The sequence below is a fragment of the Dromiciops gliroides genome, chromosome 4 (assembly GCF_019393635.1).
Source record: "Dromiciops gliroides isolate mDroGli1 chromosome 4, mDroGli1.pri, whole genome shotgun sequence".
In the NCBI taxonomy this organism is placed as follows: domain Eukaryota; kingdom Metazoa; phylum Chordata; class Mammalia; order Microbiotheria; family Microbiotheriidae; genus Dromiciops; species Dromiciops gliroides.
The window spans coordinates 478,335,447-478,352,751 of NC_057864.1; the positions used below are offsets into that span (position 1 = coordinate 478,335,447).

Consider the following 17,305-nt stretch of genomic DNA (forward strand, 5'->3'; position numbering starts at 1 on the left):
CCTGCTTTGGGGTCCACCCCACGTCTTTTCCTCTGGAGGGGTCCACGCTCTCATATGAGATCTGACTGTAATGCAAGCCCAGGGAGCTGGACATAACGAGCTGGGGATGACCCTAAAATGCCACTGGAAATGGATGCCCCTTTTCACAGGGTAGGCTCATTGTCCGACTTGCTACATCTGGGCTATCAGGCAAGGAAGAGCGAGCTGGACTCGCGACTTCTCTAGGTTGGGATATTTCTGGCTGGGCAAACACTCTCTCCTTGTGCAGGCTGACAAAACCCTCTCTCCCTCTGGATTTCTAAAACATAGACAGTTTGTGCCATACACCGTGCCCTTTACTCACTTATTTCTCTGTGTTTCATGTATGCCTCATCTCCTCAGCTGGAGTCACGGGCTCTCTGAGGGCAAAGCCTGTATTGGGTAGTTGGGAATCTCACTTCCCCCATCCCCCAAACCCTGTGAAATGCTCTTGAAGAAGAGTAAAGGAGGGAATCATGATGCCCCTTACAGAAGCTTTTAATTCTAGGAGCTCCAAGTAAGATTAGCTTTCCTTCTACAATACAAAACCTAGAGACATTAACTCCCATTCTGCTAAAACAATCAGCCTTTGGGCTTCTTTGATTTTTCTTTAGACAATTCATTCACTGGTAAAGAGTACCAGTCCTTTTTTTTTTTTTTTTTTGGTTGGGCAATGGGGGTTAAGTGACTTGCCCAAGGTCACACAGCTAGTAAGTGTCAAGTGTCTGGGCCTGGATTTGAACTCAGGTTCTCCTGAATTCAGGGCCAGTGCTTTACCACTGCACCATCTAGCTGCCCAAGAGTACCAGTCTTGAGGCAGATCTGAGTTCAGGTCCTGGGTAAAGTGTGACCCTGGCCAAGTTGTTTTGTGCCTCACCTTGGTATAGTGGTTAGAACAATGGATTTAGACTAAGGATGACCCAATTTCAAATCCTGTCTTAGATACTCCCCTAGCTATTTGGCAATGAGCAAGTCACTTGGCTTCAGTTTGCTCTTCTGGAAAATGGGGATAATAATGATAACAAATTTAGTTCAAAGGGCTGCTCTAAGGATCAGAGGAGATAATATATGAACAACACTTTGAAAATCTTAAAGATACATATATAAATATATACACACAGACTAGTAATATCATTATTATAAATATCATAACCATTAGGGATATGGTGCTGAACTTAGAATCATGAAAACCTGAGCGCAAATCTTACCTCAGACACCAGCTATATGACGCTTGGCAAATCACTTAAATGCCTTAGCAAGTTCATCTATAAAATGGAGGTAACAGCATCCCTCTCACAGGACTGTCTCGAAGGCCAAATGAGATAGTAAACACAAGGTGCCATGCCAACCTTCCAGCACTATAGAAATGCTAACTACTACTAGTATCTAGAAAATTGGGCTGTCACAGTGACCATGTAGATCACCCCATTTTCTAGAACAACGTCCACCCACACTAAAGCCGTACAGGGCTCTTGGGTGAGTCACAGCCATCCTGGGCCTCAGTTTCCTCACGGATACAATTGGGGAATGCCAGAGAATAGAGATGACCCTCTTCCCCATCCCCCACACTTTTCAAAGCGGGGGGGGGGGCACATGAGTGGAGCACCATACAGAATGTTAGATTTTTTTCACTATGTCGTTAGTTTATTCTTTGTCAAAAGGGGTGGTGCTCTAAGACAAAGTTTCTTACTATGGGTCTCAACCCCATATGGGGTCACATAACTGAATGTGGGGGTTGTGAAAAATTGGGCAGTAAATGTTTGATTTGCATATCTATTTTATATATCTATAGACCCAGAGTTGTCTAAAGATTTCTCGGGTGAAAAGGGGTCCTGAGAAGAAAAAGTTGAAGAGGCCCTGCTCTAGGATAGATGGGGGAGGGATACATTGGAAAATGGAAGTGATATAAAAACAAACCTATCAATTACACTGTATTTTTTTTTTAATGCTGAGCAGGCTCCTTCCAGGGGTAGATCTATGACCTCGGTCTTCCTTCCTATTTCCCCAGCTTTCCCCTTTCCATCAATAACATGAAATTCACCGTGTTTAGGTCTTTAATAAGTAATGTATTTAATTCTGCTTTACAGATCTGAGATAGGAGGCCATGTTCTGCATGAATGTCCTTCTGGCTGGACTCCAGGGGAACACCGAAGATGGATGTTGTAGACAGACATGCTACAGACCTCCAGCTGCATTTTTCCTCTTCTGCAACTTACTTAAACAAAAGCTGCGCCCCCCCCCCCGCCCCGGTCCCTCTCTCTCCTTGTGCAATCTGATGTCAGCAAGGCTAGAATCACCCAGATTCTGAGAACCCTTGACACACACGGAACCCTGGTGTCTCATCACATCTGCATGAGGCAGCGATGACTGAAGCAAAAACCCAATCCGTCCTCCTTAGCAAAAGGCCTAGAGGCTCCTAGGCCAGGAGCTTGCTCAGCTGCTTAGCTCGGCCCCATGAGTCACCATACCTGGGATCGTCCACGTTTCAGGAACCCAGCTGGTTTCTCCTTGAGATTGCCCAAAAAGGAGCTAAGTGGGTCATTACTGAGCACCCTAAAGGGTAACCCCCCAGTCTTTTCAGGGAACACGAAGAAGCAGGCTGTCTGGTTGAAGATGAGAAGGTCGGGCCTGCATAGTGACCACTAGATTATAGGATGATGCTGGCCAGCTTTGTAAACTAGAGGGCAGCCCACATCTTCCAAAGAAGCAAGGAATCTCTCTGAAAATACTTCTTTTTTTTTTTTTTTGTGGAGAGAAAAAAGGAGGGACAAAAATGATTACTCCCTGCAAGGGAAAAAAAAAATCCCCACAAGCAGCTGAAGGAAAATAGCCCCCTTTTAAATGACAGATCAATTCAGAAACTGCACTGGGGAAAATGTGTGTATAAAACTCAATTACATATTTGAAAAGGGGGCGTGAGATGTTTGGGAAAACAACTGCTAATGGCCTCCGTCTCAGCAAACCCCAAACAAGCTAACCTTTTAAAAAAAGAGCCTGAAAAACAAAACAAAACAAAAAAACCCCACACAACTCAATAAAATCCACACATTACAAAATGCTGCATCGCGGCTGGCTTCTCTCTCCCTTTCAATAAATAGGACCTTTTGAGCCCTAATATGGCCCCAGAACACCCCTTTAACAGCAACGTAAAAATAGCAAATCAAAAGAATGCAGCAACCTTTGCAAACATGAAGTTGCCAGGAATTATATTTATCAAAGCCAATGTGGCCGCCTTGATTGGGCTTTTCCTGCAAATTCTTTCTACCTGAGTCAGTGCAGACACAGCACGGGATTCAGGCAGCAATCCTCGGTCTCCCCATAACACCGGAATGAGTGTAGGTGGGACTGGATGCATTTTTATGGAGAAATTTCAAACTGGGGTGCTGGGTGTGCTCCCCCTTAAGAAAAACCGAATCCTTTTCTCAAGATCCCAGACTTAGAACTGTTTGTAAGGAATTTTGGGGCTGGCCAGTCAAATCTCTCCCCTTTACAGATGAAGAAAGTGGGGTACACAGAGGTGAAATAGCAAGTGACATGGCCACCCCGGGTCCTGTGGCTAAGAAGGCCGAGATTTAAGCACAGACCTTCCCAATATCAAGGCCAGCACTTTATCCACTCAAGGGCAATGAGATTGAACTTGAAAACAGGTATTGCGCAGGGACAAAATAATGGACACTAGCACAGCGTTGGTTGCCAACAATAAGACTGTCTGCAGACAAAGATAAGACAGAAGTCCCCAGCATCATGCAAAAGGCTACAGAAAATCGGAAGAGCAACATTTCAATATCAAAGGCTAAATAAGCATCTAAGGTGCCCGAGAGAAAGGGATGATCCCGGGAGCAAGAGAAGAGAGAGCCACCACGCTAAAGCACGGATGGAGGGCAGCACCTTTTAATCTCCCTTGTCCCAAACTGGGGATGGTGAGGGGAAAGCCCACTTCCAAGGAGGCCACAAGACAGAGTCTCTGAGCTGGGAGCCGGGCCTAGAAAGCGAGCACTGGGGGACACACGAGCCAGGCAGCTGGGCTTTCTTTTGGTCTTACTGAACTTGCTTTAGTCACGACTAAGATGTTTGTGTGGGAAATAACAAGTGGCTGGCATGCATGTCTAATTCTCACGGGATGGCTTGGGCATCGCCATGCTAATCAGGGCTCCCTCCTCACCACCTGCAAGACATCTTCAACACCCCCTGGCACAGCCAGAAAGAAGAGAGACCTGGAGGAAAGAGAAATGAGCCTGCCCCCTCCTCTTTGACAAGCGGAAAATCCAAAGCTTGTCTTTGTGTTTCCAAAGGCAAGTAACCTAAGCCCTCAAGCTGAATATACTTCTGAGAAGGCCAAAGAGGCATTTTCATGAATCCCCAGCCTGGAGGAAGTCTCAGAGTCCACTACATACATCCACCAGGTGTAGAATTGGAAGCTGGGAGACTTGAAGCCACTTGCATAGCCACACAGCTACCGGGTGTCAGAGGTGGGATTTGAACCCAGGTCTTGCTGACCCCCCCGTCCGGCACACTAGCCGGCATGACAAACTGCTAATTGGGCAGAAGGGCAGGTGGAGAGGGAGAAATATTGTCTGCAGTTAACTTTGGAGGACACTCAAGGCCTCCTATACGCCTGCCCCATAAAAGAAGAGAAAGCTAGCCCAAGGTGAATAGGCTGAACTCCCCATGGGTCCCCTTCTCCTTTACTCCCTTCTCCTCCCCTTGGGTTTATTCCCGTTTTCAGTCCATAATGGAGCCTCCTTGAACAGCAGTTCTTAAAATGGTTTTGCTCAGGGCACACTTCTTTTGTCCAGGAGAATCCAGTCTGGAAGTGTGTGGACAACTGGCAGCACCCCCATTGAGAATCACTGTCTACACAGCAGCCAAACACCCATGCAGTGGGGGCTTGGGGCTCCTTCCGGCACTGGATTATCGTTGTCTGCATGGGTCTTATCCCCAGATCAGTGGATGACACTCCTACTGTGCATGGGGTGCCGTTCCTGGGGAGCAGGGCAGGGATCCTGGGGCCTTTGTGGTTCCTCTGGTCCCTGGCCAGGGTTAGTTTGGTGAACGTGGTCAGTGTATAAGCCTTGCTGGAGAGAGGCACTGATTAATACATGATCCGGGTCAGAAAGAATGCACTCACTCTGCACTTAGGAATCCTCCGGTGCCAAGCCATGCAGGAGGCCTGCAGAGTCCCCTTAAAAAGAAGGATGATCTTGCCCTCAGGAAGCTCACCTTCCCACAGGGGGAGAGACGGCATACTGCAGCACGGTGGGAGTTGTGGCTGGGAGGCTCCCGGGGATGGCTCCCGGGGATGGCTCCCGGGGATGGCTATATTTTCTACCATACTGTGCAGCACGGAGAGGAAGCAAGTTTTGGGCCGAAGTGAGTATTTCTGTAAATATGGGTGATAAAGGTCTCATCTGGGTCCTCTGCCAGATGCTAGTCTGGGGCGGTCCACCTAGGCCTCAGCTTTGTCCTCATTTCCCAGAATGTCAAGAACCAGCTGCACTGTTGGCTGCAGTTGGAACCAACCCCTAAGGAACAAAAACAGCCAAGGTCCGTCTGTTCTTTTCAATCAAGCGCACCAGCTTACCTGGAACATCAATTAATCTCTTGTAGACATTCAAGAAGGCGGCCTCGGCTTCTTTGCTTCTTTTACTCAATGCATCAATCTAAAGGGGGACAAAGAAAAAGATCTTAGACTTCTATAGGAGTCCTTGAAAAACCATCACGCCGCAACTCACAAATCCAGCAGCTGGAGTGGCCCCGCTTGGGGACAGCACGCTCCGAACCTCTTTGTAGGAATAATAATAATAACAACAACAACAACAACAACAACAATATTGTGTTGTTCAGTTGTTTCAGTCACGCCCAACTCTTCCTGACCCCATTTGGGATTTTCTCAGCAGATACTAGAGTGATTTGCCATTTCCTTGTCCTGCTTATTTGTCAGATGAGGAAACTGAGGCAAACAAAGTTAAGTGAGTTGCCCAGGGTCAAGCAGCTAGTAAGTATCTGAGGTCAGATTTGAACTTGGGTCTTTCTCAGTTCAGGATCCCTGTTCTATGCACTATACCACATTGCTGCCAAAACATTTATAAGCAAACAATTTTTTGGGGTGGGACAATGAGGGTTAAGTGACTTGCCCAGGGTCACACAGCTAGTAAGTGTTAAGTGTCTGAGGCCAGATTTGAACTCAGGTCCTCCTGCATCCAGGGCTGGTGCTTTATCCACTGCACCACCTAGCTGCCCCTAAGCAAACAAAATTTAAACAGGCCCTTCTTGTCTAGGAGTAAGTTTCTCACTGACTTAAAGTAATTTTGGAAATGAGGTCATAGGGATGTAGGAGCAGTTTGATGCTTCGGTCAAGCCAATGAATTAGCTGAAGTGCCGGTTGCAGATGTAAGGTGGTGTGTACAGTGGATCGCGCACTGAACTTGGAGTCAGCAGGCAAAGGTGTGAATGCTGCCTCGCTTCCCCTTTCTGGACCACAGTGGCTGTCAGTAAAATGAGAGCTATGGCCTCTAAAGATCCCCCAACTCTAAATGCTGTGACCCTCGGATTGGCTGCCCCAAGGGCCTGCCCTGTGAGAAGACTATTGGTCTCGTGGCCAGGACCCGGCCACTCACAAGCTGAGCAAACTGGACAAGGTCTCTCTTCTGTCCTGGGCCTCAAGGCTTTTTTCTGCTCTCAGATGAGAAGAAGTCTGAATTCAGTCATCTTGAAGGATCCTCTAGGCCTGAGAGGAGGCCATCTGGTTCAGCCCCCTCATCTCCCCTTCTGGGCCCTACAAGGGAAATGACCCACCCAAGGCCAAATAATGAGGCTCACAACTAGTGGGCACTCCACCACAGGAAGCCGAGGCAGAGAGTCTACATAAAACCTTGGTGGTAAAACAGGAATGAGAAATGGAAACAATCCCTTTCTGTAGTGACTCTGGACAGGCTCCTTTTCATCTGGTAGATGCCACGGTAGCTCAGTTACTTTGAAAGGAGTAATTCTCAATCCTCTTAAAAACAGTGGTATGAACTATATGAACACAATTACAAAACACTTTTCACACAAAATCATATCTAAACAAATGGAAAAATATAAATTGCTCATGGTTAGGCCATGCTAACATGATAAAAATAACAATTCTACTTAAATTAATTTACTTTTTCAATGTCATACCAAACTACCAAAATATTACTTCGTAGAGCTAGAAAAACATAATAAAATTTATATGGAAGAACAAAAAGCCAAGAATATCAAGCGAATTAATGAAAAAAAAATGCAAAGGAAGGTGGCCTAGCTATACCAGATCAAAAACTATATTATAAAGCAGCAGTCATCAAAACTATTTGGTACTGGCTAAGAAATAGGCACATAAAACATAGCAGTAAATGAATATAGCAATCTCCTGTTTGATAAACCCAAAGACTCTAGCCTCGAGGATAAGAACTCACTATTTGACAAAAAGTGCTGGGAAACTGGAAAATAGTATGGCAGAAACTAAGCAGAGACCAACATCTTATACCACGCAGCAAAGTAAAGTCAAAATGGGTACAAGATTTAGACATAAAGGGCGACTCCATAGGTAAATTAGAAAATAAATGAATAGTTTACTTGTCAGATCTATGGAAAGGAGAAGAATTTATGACCAAAGATGAGATAGAAGATATTATGAAATGCAGTGTGGATCATTTTGACTACGTTAAATTAAAAAGGTTTTGCACAAACAAAACCAATGCAAACAAGATTAGAAGGAAAGGAGAAATCTGGGGGAAAATTTTATAGACAGTGTTTCTTATAAGGGTCTCATATATAAAATATCTAGAGAACCAAATAAATATATAAGAATACAAGTCATTTCCCAATTGAGAAATGGTCAAAGGATATGAACAGATAGTTTTCAGATGACAAAATTAAAGCTGTCTACAGCCATATGAAAAAAAATCTTCTCAATCACTCCTGATTAGAGAAATGCAAATTAAAACTACTCTGAGGTACCACCTCACACTTATCCAATTGGCTAATATGACAGAAAAGGAAAGTGATAAATGTTGGAGAAGATGTGGGAAAATTCGAATACTAATGGACTGTTGGTGGAGCTGTGAACTGATCCAACCATTCAGGAGAGTAATCTGGAACCATGTCCAAAAGACTATAAAACTATGCATAGCCTCTGACAAAGCAATACCACTACTAAGTCTGTATCCTAAGAGATCATAGGAAAGGAGAAAGGATCCACATGTACAAAAATATTTATAGCTGCTCTTTTTGTGGTAGCAAAGAATTGGAAATCGAGGGGATGTCCATCAATAGGGGAATGGCTGAACAAGTTGTGGTATATGAGTGTAATGGAATACTATTGTGCTGTAAGAAATGATGAGCAGGAAGATTTCAGAAAAACCTGGAAAGACTTACATGAATTGATGCTGAGTGAAATGAGCAGAACCAAGAGAACATTATACATAGTATCAACAACACTGTGTGATGATCAACTGGGATAGACTTAACTCTTCTCAATAATACAAGGATCCCAAGACAATGCCAAAAGACTTATACTGGGAGTCTGAATGGAGATTGAAGCAAACTATTTTCACTTTTATTGTTGATTTTTTGTTATTGTTCTTGTTTATTCTTTCTTGTGTTTTTTTCCCCTTTTGTTCTGATTCTTCTCTCACAACATGACTAATATGGAAATATGTTTAGCATGACTGTAATGTATAACCTATTATCAGATTGCTTGCTGGCCTTGGGAGGGAACAGAGAGGGAACAGTGGGAGAAAAATTTGGAACTCAAAAAAACCCAAAAACTTTACATGTAATTGGGGAAAAAATTAAAAATAAAATGTAAAAATAAATAATGGTATGGCAGAACTCTTTAAGCAATAAAAAATTTCAAAAGATACTTTAATGTCTATTATCAATGGTACTGAATAATATAACACTGATTTAGAAGTTCTGACTCCCTTAACTCATAATAACAATAGCTAATAATAACCTAATAATGTATTTAGTGAGAAGGCTATGATATTTTTCCTATCAGATGATTCAGATGAGAACAATATTGGATTCTTATTTTTGAAATGTTTTACTGTGTTGGGTTTTTGGGGGGGGGCACTTTGTAAATACTTGTTGGGTGGTTGAGCAATCTTTGTTCTTATATCATAGTAATTTCTGGATAGAACACCCTCACGTGCATATACACACACCCCCATAAGTCAGTGAATCTTCCTTTTATGCTGCATGAAACCCCAATTAGAATATTAGAAGTGGGTAAAGTATACCAACACATACAAGGTGGGCTTCCCCCAATCCAGCCAGCTGCCACTCCTTGCTTAGCAGGTAGGGCAAACCCCAGAAACACAATTCCCCTCCCACCTGCACCCCGCCTGCACCCCACCTGCACCCAGGAGGATCAGACAAGGTATTCAGCCTGGGGCTCTTCCACTCAAGGCAACATCTTCCTGAGAGATCCCTCCCTATAGGAAAAAACCAAACCACACCAAAAGCAGTGAAGGAAAGCTGAGAGCACAGCCCCCATTTCACACCCACAGTCCTCCACCTTTCCACGGTAAGAATGGAAGGACATACACTTCCACCTCTTCTGTGGGGCCAAGCCGGCCGTTCCAACTCGACTGCTTTTCAGCTCTGCTTCTTCCTTTATTTTGTTCAAGAAGCTGCCTCTCTGGTTGCCTTGGTGCTGCTTGTTTTATTCTGTATCGGTGCATTCACGTCTTCACAGGATTCTCTGACTGTCTCTTGTGCACCCTCCCTGGCTATTCTCCAGTCACTGGACATTCGGTCACTAGGGTTTCTTGCTCCCACAGAGAGGGCTCTTGTGAATGCTTTGGTGTCCATGAGACCTGTCACACTCATTCACCTCAAGGTCTATTTCCAGAAGTCTTCTCTGCATCAGAGGCTATGCTATAGTTAGTGGTCTCACATAATTCCACATCATTTTCCAGAATGCTTGGACCATATTAGCTGTAACAACAGTTTATTAGTATTCCTCCAATGCTGTCCATGGAGGCAGCTCAGTGGATAGACCATTGGGCCTGAGTTCAAATCTGGCTTAAGACACTTACTAGCTGTGTGACCCTGGACAAGTCACTCAAGCTGTCTGTCTGTTTCCTCAACTGTAAAGTGAAAATAATAATGGCACCAACCTCCCAGGATTGCTGGGAGGATCAACTAAGATAATATTTGTAAAGCGCTTAGCACAATGCCAGGCACACAGCAGGTGCCACATATTCCCTTCCCTTCTCTCTTTTTCATCTTTGCCAACTGGTCAGCTCTGAGGTGAAACCTCGAGTCATTTTAATTTATTATGAGTGATTTGGACCAATCTTTCATTGAGTTGCTGATACATTCTAATTCTTTGACCACAATAATGGATTGAGGGGGCAGCTAGGTGGCACAGTGGATTAAAGCACCAGCCCTAGATTCAGGAGGACCTGAGTTCAAATGTGACCTCAGACACTAGACACTTACTAGCTGTGTGACCCTGGGAAAGTCACTTAACACTCATTGCCCTGCTCAAAAAAACCCAGTGGATTAAGAAAGTTCATCCCATTAAATGTTGGACACCCCAATTTAATAGTCTTTGAGGGAACTGCCTCAGCTCATTCCATTTGCACTTCAAACAACTAAGAATTTTGTTTGAAAACTCACTGTTTTGCTTATAAATGCTTTTGTAATCTTTGCCAGAACTAAAGCTCTGTGTGTGTGTGTGTGTGTGTGTGTGTGTGTATGTGTTTTAAATTTGGTCACACTGCACATGAGATTGTCAGGATTTCTGTGAAGTAAAGCCAAGATACAGATAACCAGTAGTGTTTCTTCTGTGTTTGGAGCTTTGGCCTTGAGCTTAGTTTGTGTGTGTGTGTATATGTCACTGTCAGCATCTTGGCTATTAGCACTTCTGCTTCCTGATCTCCTCAAACTTCCCAATTTTTACCCACCATGGAAGTTGGCACCAGCCAAGTTTATAATCAAGGGGAAAATGCTTCAACATGGCTCATGCCCTGCTTTGCCAATCACCATCTTCACAACTTGGCGAGGTAAGCAATAAGAATAGAATTGGACACTATTTATCATACACCCACCCACACCCCGACAGAGACAGACAAGGAATTGATTGGCACCCCCCATTATTGGGCACATGCAGTGACTGATCGTCAATCAATGAGAGGCCAACTTTCTGTTCACCTCATTGATCTCACCTGTCTCCACAGCCCTTCTTCACCGTCTGAATGTATAAGCTGGTAATGCTGACAGCCACATGTGACTGCCTGACATTTCAACTCAGCTCTTCCCAGCACCCCAGAGCCTGCTTCCTGGACCCTCAGGGCTGCACAGGCCTGCTTGGACAATGCCACTTGGGTGGATCCCTACTCCTCCAATGGAACAACAGCCCATGCAGCCTAGAGAGCCTCACATCCCCATCCAAAGCACCTCCAATCACTGGCTGGGCCAATCACGTTATTCGACTTACGTAACCAAATTGCTGAGTTTGTGGGGCATTTTACAGGATGTGGTCGCTCCAAGCATGCAAGATTCTACATGCAGGAAGTTTGCGTTTGCTCAGTAAAAGGACATGAAATTACATATTCTTTTTGTCCCCCCTGCCACATGCCCTCCCTCCCCCTGCACGGAATGATATTCTGTCTCCATCCTTATTAAAAAGGCATGAGGATAAATCTTAATTATAGTGCCTCTCCTCTGGACCTCATAGCCATACGTAAGCACCCAGGATGAGCTCAGTCTGTAACCCTTCAAAGGCTGGGAAAGAGTGATTCGGGCTCAAGGACCTATATCTGGATCCTACATCTAGACTGGAAGGGACGGTAAGAGGCCACTGAGACCAACCCTCTCATTTCACAGATGGGGAAACTGAGGCCCAGAGGTGCCACGATGTGGGATTGGAACCCAGGTGTTTCAGACTGAATCCAATGCCCTTCTGCACTACAAGATGGTACTTCTAGGTAGTGTGGAATAAGGAATCAGGAAATTCAACACTGATGCCCTTAATTCTCAGGTGAGATATATTCCAATTATGCAGGTCCACGGCAGGAATTTTCCCATTTTACAGGTAAAGAGATTTGATTACAGGCACATAGCAATGTAGATCCTAAGTATCCAAGGCAAGATTCAAACCCAGCTCACGTCTCCCCTCTCAGCTCCATACCTAACCTTCTTTGCATGAAGCTACATAGATTCTTTTTGTTTTTTGCTTTTTTGTGAGGCAATTGGGGTTAAGTGACTTGCCCAGGGTCACACAGGTAATAAGTGTCAAGTATCTGAGTCCAGATTTGAACTCAGGTCCTCCTGAATCCAGGGCTGGTGCTCTATCCACCGCGCCACCTAGCTGCCCCTACATAGATTCTAATAGGAAATACAGGCAAATAACAATGGATAAAATAGAGATAAATGAAGGGTCCAAACAAGGCTTTATGGGGAAAATGAGAAGGGAAAGAAAAACAAGCCCCTGGGAGAACCAGAGAGGACTTCCTGGAGGAGGTGACAATGGGGCTGAGTGTTGGGGGAAGTGAAGGCATTCAGTGAATAAGGTAGGTGAGAGTCAAGGACCAGGAAGAGAGCATGGCTTTGTGGGCATAGAAAAGACAAAGAGGGGGAACACAGGGAATAACACTGGTGAGCTTGGGGCTTCCTCCATTTCCAAGTCCAGGAATCTGGGCTTCTCAGGCAGTGCATTGGCAATGGGAGAGAAGGGTGGGGGGCAGGGAGCCCAGGGAGGGCCCTCTGAGAGCAGCAGCCCCAGAAGTGAGGGGAAGAGCCGAGAGACGGAACCAAGGGCACTGGATGACTGGCCGGATTGGGGGGGGGGTTCCAAGTGGCAGAAGACCCTGAACTGGCAGAGAAGCGGCTCCATTCCCCCTGGGTCCAGGGTTCGAGACTCAGCCTCTCTGCTAGTGGATCAGTAACATCAATGCTACCTGTATTGGCCATTTGGGGATAAGGAGCTACCAGCCGCAGTACTGGCCTTGGGGGAAGGGAAAGGAACAAGCTCGTAGGTAGCATCTATTGGGTGCCAGGCCTTGTGCTAAGCACTTTGCAAATATCATCCTCAGCACAGCGCTGGGAGGAGCTGCTTTATCATCCCCATTTCACAGATGAGAAAACAGTGACTGACCCAGGGTCACACAGCTGCTAAGTGTCTGAGGGTGGATTTGAACTCCGGTCCTCCTGACTCCAGACCCAGTGTGTCCTCAGGTGCCTCTGCCTTGGGGCTAGGAACACGTTCTTCAAGTGCTTTCTCTGACACTGATCCTGGAATGGTCCCTTACCACCCCCCTCCCGTACCCCCCAGCATCCCAAGGCACACTCTAAGGCTCTAAGAGTAGAGTTTGCAGGCTCAATCCCTAGATCTACACTGCTTCCCAGGAGCTCCATTACATGGAGGAAGTCACAGGCCTGAGCCAAAGCCTACCTCCCCACCCCATGTTACAGCCATCCGGCATGCTGCACCCCACCACCCCCTGCCACACTTACAGGCACAACACAGATGCATTCGTATGAAGAACCAAACCTCATACTTTAAAGAAGGTGGCCCAGGGGACCAGGCCTGGCCCTGTGACTTCCATGGGACAGGGACCTCCCCGGTGAGCAAGCTCCCTCTGCCAACAGCAGGCTCTCAACTTTCTTTTGACTCCTGACACCCCAGTGGTGAAAAGCTCACATCATTGTTGTCATCACCATAACGGTACCACGTCGAGGCAGGTGAGACATTTTACATGTTAATTCCTCTGGTCCTTAGCATCGTCCCCTCAAGGAGAAGCTATGATTCTCCCTCTTTATGGAGAACTGAGGCTTCCAGAGTGTAAGCCCATGGGGGTCCAGCTAGTAAGTCACTGAGGCAGACACTACAGGCTCAGGGCTAGCGGCCCTAGTGACCCAGGAAAGCCAAAGTCCTTAAGCAGCAACATCTAGGATTTGGGGTTTGCTTCTGACCCCCAGTCCCCCATTCTGAGAATCTGGATGGCCTCTGGGTTCATTCTGAAGCCAGGAATAGGGAGTCCAGGGTAAAATAAGCTCCTGCCAGGGCACTGGGCTTCCAGGAGAGAGATCTCCTCACACAGAAGTTTAAATCAGAGACGAGTATTTTGCCCGTTGTGCCCACCCACTCACACCCTTGAAATAGTTTCAGGGAAGCAGCAAGGCTGTATATATTTATCGAATAGGAGAATTTGCCAGAGCCTAAGAAGCAACCCCCAATTCCTGTTGAGCCCTTATGGCCAAATTTGGCCTTTTCCTGTGTATCAAATCTGTGTCTATCTTTCTAGAAGCTTCAAAATAAAGTTCCAGCTAAATTAAGCAATGGCTTTCCTTTGACACCAGCGAACAGAAAGTTGAGGGATGGATGAACTAGCATATGCTTTTTTGGAGAGTTTATGTGTCATTAAGGCTGTTCTTATAATTGGGAAGATGAAGAATATGCTTTTTCTTAATTAAGAATCAGTACAGAAATGAAATGTTCCTTCCTCAATGGCTATTAGTTTTATACGTTCCAAAATGAGACTTGCAAATGTAGGAAGCTACATTTTTCTTCCCTCTAAAATGAAATGTCCTTTGGAAGCTTTCTTGGGCAGGAAAATGTCACCGAATCACAACGGACGATGTCCTAAGTCTCCAAAGGCCAGTTCTCAGCTCAGCTATACTCTTGGCACAAGTTTTATAAACTCAGCTGGTCAGTTACAGATGGGAAATTGATGGGGGGTCAGGAAGAAAAAAAGGTACCGAAGAGAAGGGCATTTTTGAAAAACAAAAATTGAAATACGACTATTTGCTTAAATCGGGATTAATGTTTGATGGATGAGATGGGACAGTCCTGCATCCCCAGTTTCACTGGAGTAGGTAATGCCTAGTGAGGAAACATCTTATGCCAAGAGAGATTCTGAGACAATTATAAATCAGTCACCTGAGGACACAGAGAGTTTGTGTGGCTTTGCTAGGCTCACAGAGAAAGGAGGTGCTACAGGTGAAATGTCCAAGCCTTCCTGAATCAATTCGCTATGACCTGTTGCCTCTCATTGGTAATGGTGGGGACTCAAAACCCCTGAGCCCCAGAGTGAAGGTGGACTCACGAGGGTCTGGGGAATGACAATCATGATTCAAGGCAGGCTTAGCAGCCACGTCCATGCCTTAAAAGTCAGAGGTCCCCAGTCTGACTTTAAAAAAACAAACAAACAAAAAAACAAAAAAACCCATCTGTTCTTAGAAACAGAACCTAATAATTCTAACTTGGACAGAAGCAGGGATGAGCCAATGGCTTCTCCCTAGTTCAGAGAGGTGGGGGATTTCACGGCTGTTGTGCACAGCATATACCATTAGTATTGGTTTATGTGTTGGCTTGTTTTTACCAAATTGCTTTTCTGACGATTTATTTTTTATTTTTTGTTTTGAGAAATGACTCACCAGAGAGGGGGGAAGGGATGCATTTGGAAAAGATGATATAAAAGCAAAAGATATTAATAAAAATGAATTTTTTTTTTCTTCAGTGGGGGAGGGAGAGAAAAATATCTTTGTGAATTGAACAAATTAAATAAAAAAACCTTGTGGGCTATAATAGATATAGGAACACTAGATTTGGAGTCAGAAGTGGCAGTGGGTACAGTGGAAAGGGGGGTGACCCTGGAAACTGGGTTTGACACTTCTTGCCTCTGTAACACCCAGGAAGTCACACCTAACATCTCTGACTCAGTTTCCTCTTCCACCTCTAGTTCTATGATCATGGAACACTGGTAGGAATTCTGTCTTGGCTACTTGCCACCCATGAAATCTTCCCTGTCTCTAGGCCTCAGTTTCTCTCTGTTTTAGATGAGGCTCAGGGCCAATCTCCGAGGTTCTTTCGGACTCCAGCATTATCTGATGCTATGAGCCTCTGACCTGTGACCCTATGAAAAACAAGTAAGTAAATGGAGTCATAGCATTTCGGAGCCTTTAGAGACTTTAGAAATAACCTCCTCAGAGCTTCCGGAAAGGGTCTGATTTATAGGGCTGGAAATGGGAGGCAGAAGAACTATTAAGAACACCGATAATTTGCCTTACGTGACAGCCCATAGGTCAGAATGCAAGGGGAGAATCCCCAACTTCTCCAGGCCCAAACTGTTGGTGGCAAAGGCCTGGCTTCTTTTGAACCTACAAGGGTGGTTCTAAGGGAGGAATACAGACAAAACTGACTCACTTATGAGTTTTTCTTTCTGTTGGGAGAACAGAGAGGGGTGAGCTCCACAACAGCACCTTGTCCTTTATATGAAAGGCAGACTGGGCTTAGCATGGAAAGCTGGCCTGGGACTCAGGAAGACCTGGATTCGAGTCTAACCTTGGGGATGGAGGGCCAGCTTCTTAACCTTTCAACAGTCCCAGGTGGGCCAAGACTGAGGTCTGCATTAGGTAGGGGAACCTTTCACTCAGGGTCCTCTCCATGTCGATAAAATCCTATTTTGGGTGACCATCTAAGAAAAACGGCAAAGAAAACTACGCTCCCTTTATAAACACTATCTATAAAGTGCTTTACATCTCCCCTAAGAGAACGTAAGCTCTTTGAGGGCAGCAGATGTTCGGATTCTTTTTCTGTGTCCCCTTAAAAAACATCACAGATGGATAACACGAGCCTTCTCATGGGATCCTTTGGGACAGGTAACACAATTATAATCCACCTATTTTACGGATTGGGAAATAGAGACTCACAAGTGAAGTAATGGAGAATCATCAGAATACAGAGCTGGAAGAGACCTCTGAAGCCAAAGGGCCCTAGAGGGCCTGGAGTCAGAAAAACCTGAGTTCAAATCCAGCCTCAGATACTTCTATCTAGGTGACCCTGATCCCTCTCCCCCAGATTTCCCTCCACCCCCAGCCCTCACAGGCTTGGCTCTCATTCAGCAGAGGCTGGGGCAAAGGTTGACAATGGACCCCTTCCATCTAAGGGCTGTGGCTTAGATCCTCCCTTGTAGATAACTGGGAGACAACATGCTGCTCACAGGTAGGCCAGGGGACCCTCAAGTAAGGTAACACTCTTTCATGGTTCTCCTTTGCTTTGTGCTATCCAACAGGCTCGCTCCCCAGACAAGCCAGGCCTGGAGGCTTAAACAGCTCCCTTCTTCTTGGTGGAGGCCCTTGGGGCTGGGCTTGGTGACCACAGGGGGTGGGGGGTGAGGGGGGCTTATGCACACAGATTTTAGACCCTTTAATACAAAGACTTCCAAAGTGGGCTCAGACAGGATGGCCTCTTAAAGGGCACAGAGCTTTTGCCATTTGTTTTTAAGATAGTTTAAAATCATTGCCCTCTGCA

At 45.5% G+C, this 17,305-nt stretch overlaps 1 protein-coding gene across 6 annotated transcripts in view; it reads right to left on the reverse strand.

Annotated features, from left to right (window-relative positions):
• CUX1 (cut like homeobox 1) overlaps nt 1-17,305 on the reverse strand; it is a 423,932-nt gene that overhangs the window by 196,006 nt on the left and 210,621 nt on the right. For all 6 annotated transcript variants that reach the window (XM_043964600.1, XM_043964601.1, XM_043964598.1 and 3 more), the window contains exon 4: nt 5,600-5,678. In XM_043964600.1, the coding sequence (XP_043820535.1) occupies nt 5,600-5,678 (79 nt within the window). The remainder of the gene's footprint in view (nt 1-5,599; nt 5,679-17,305) is intronic.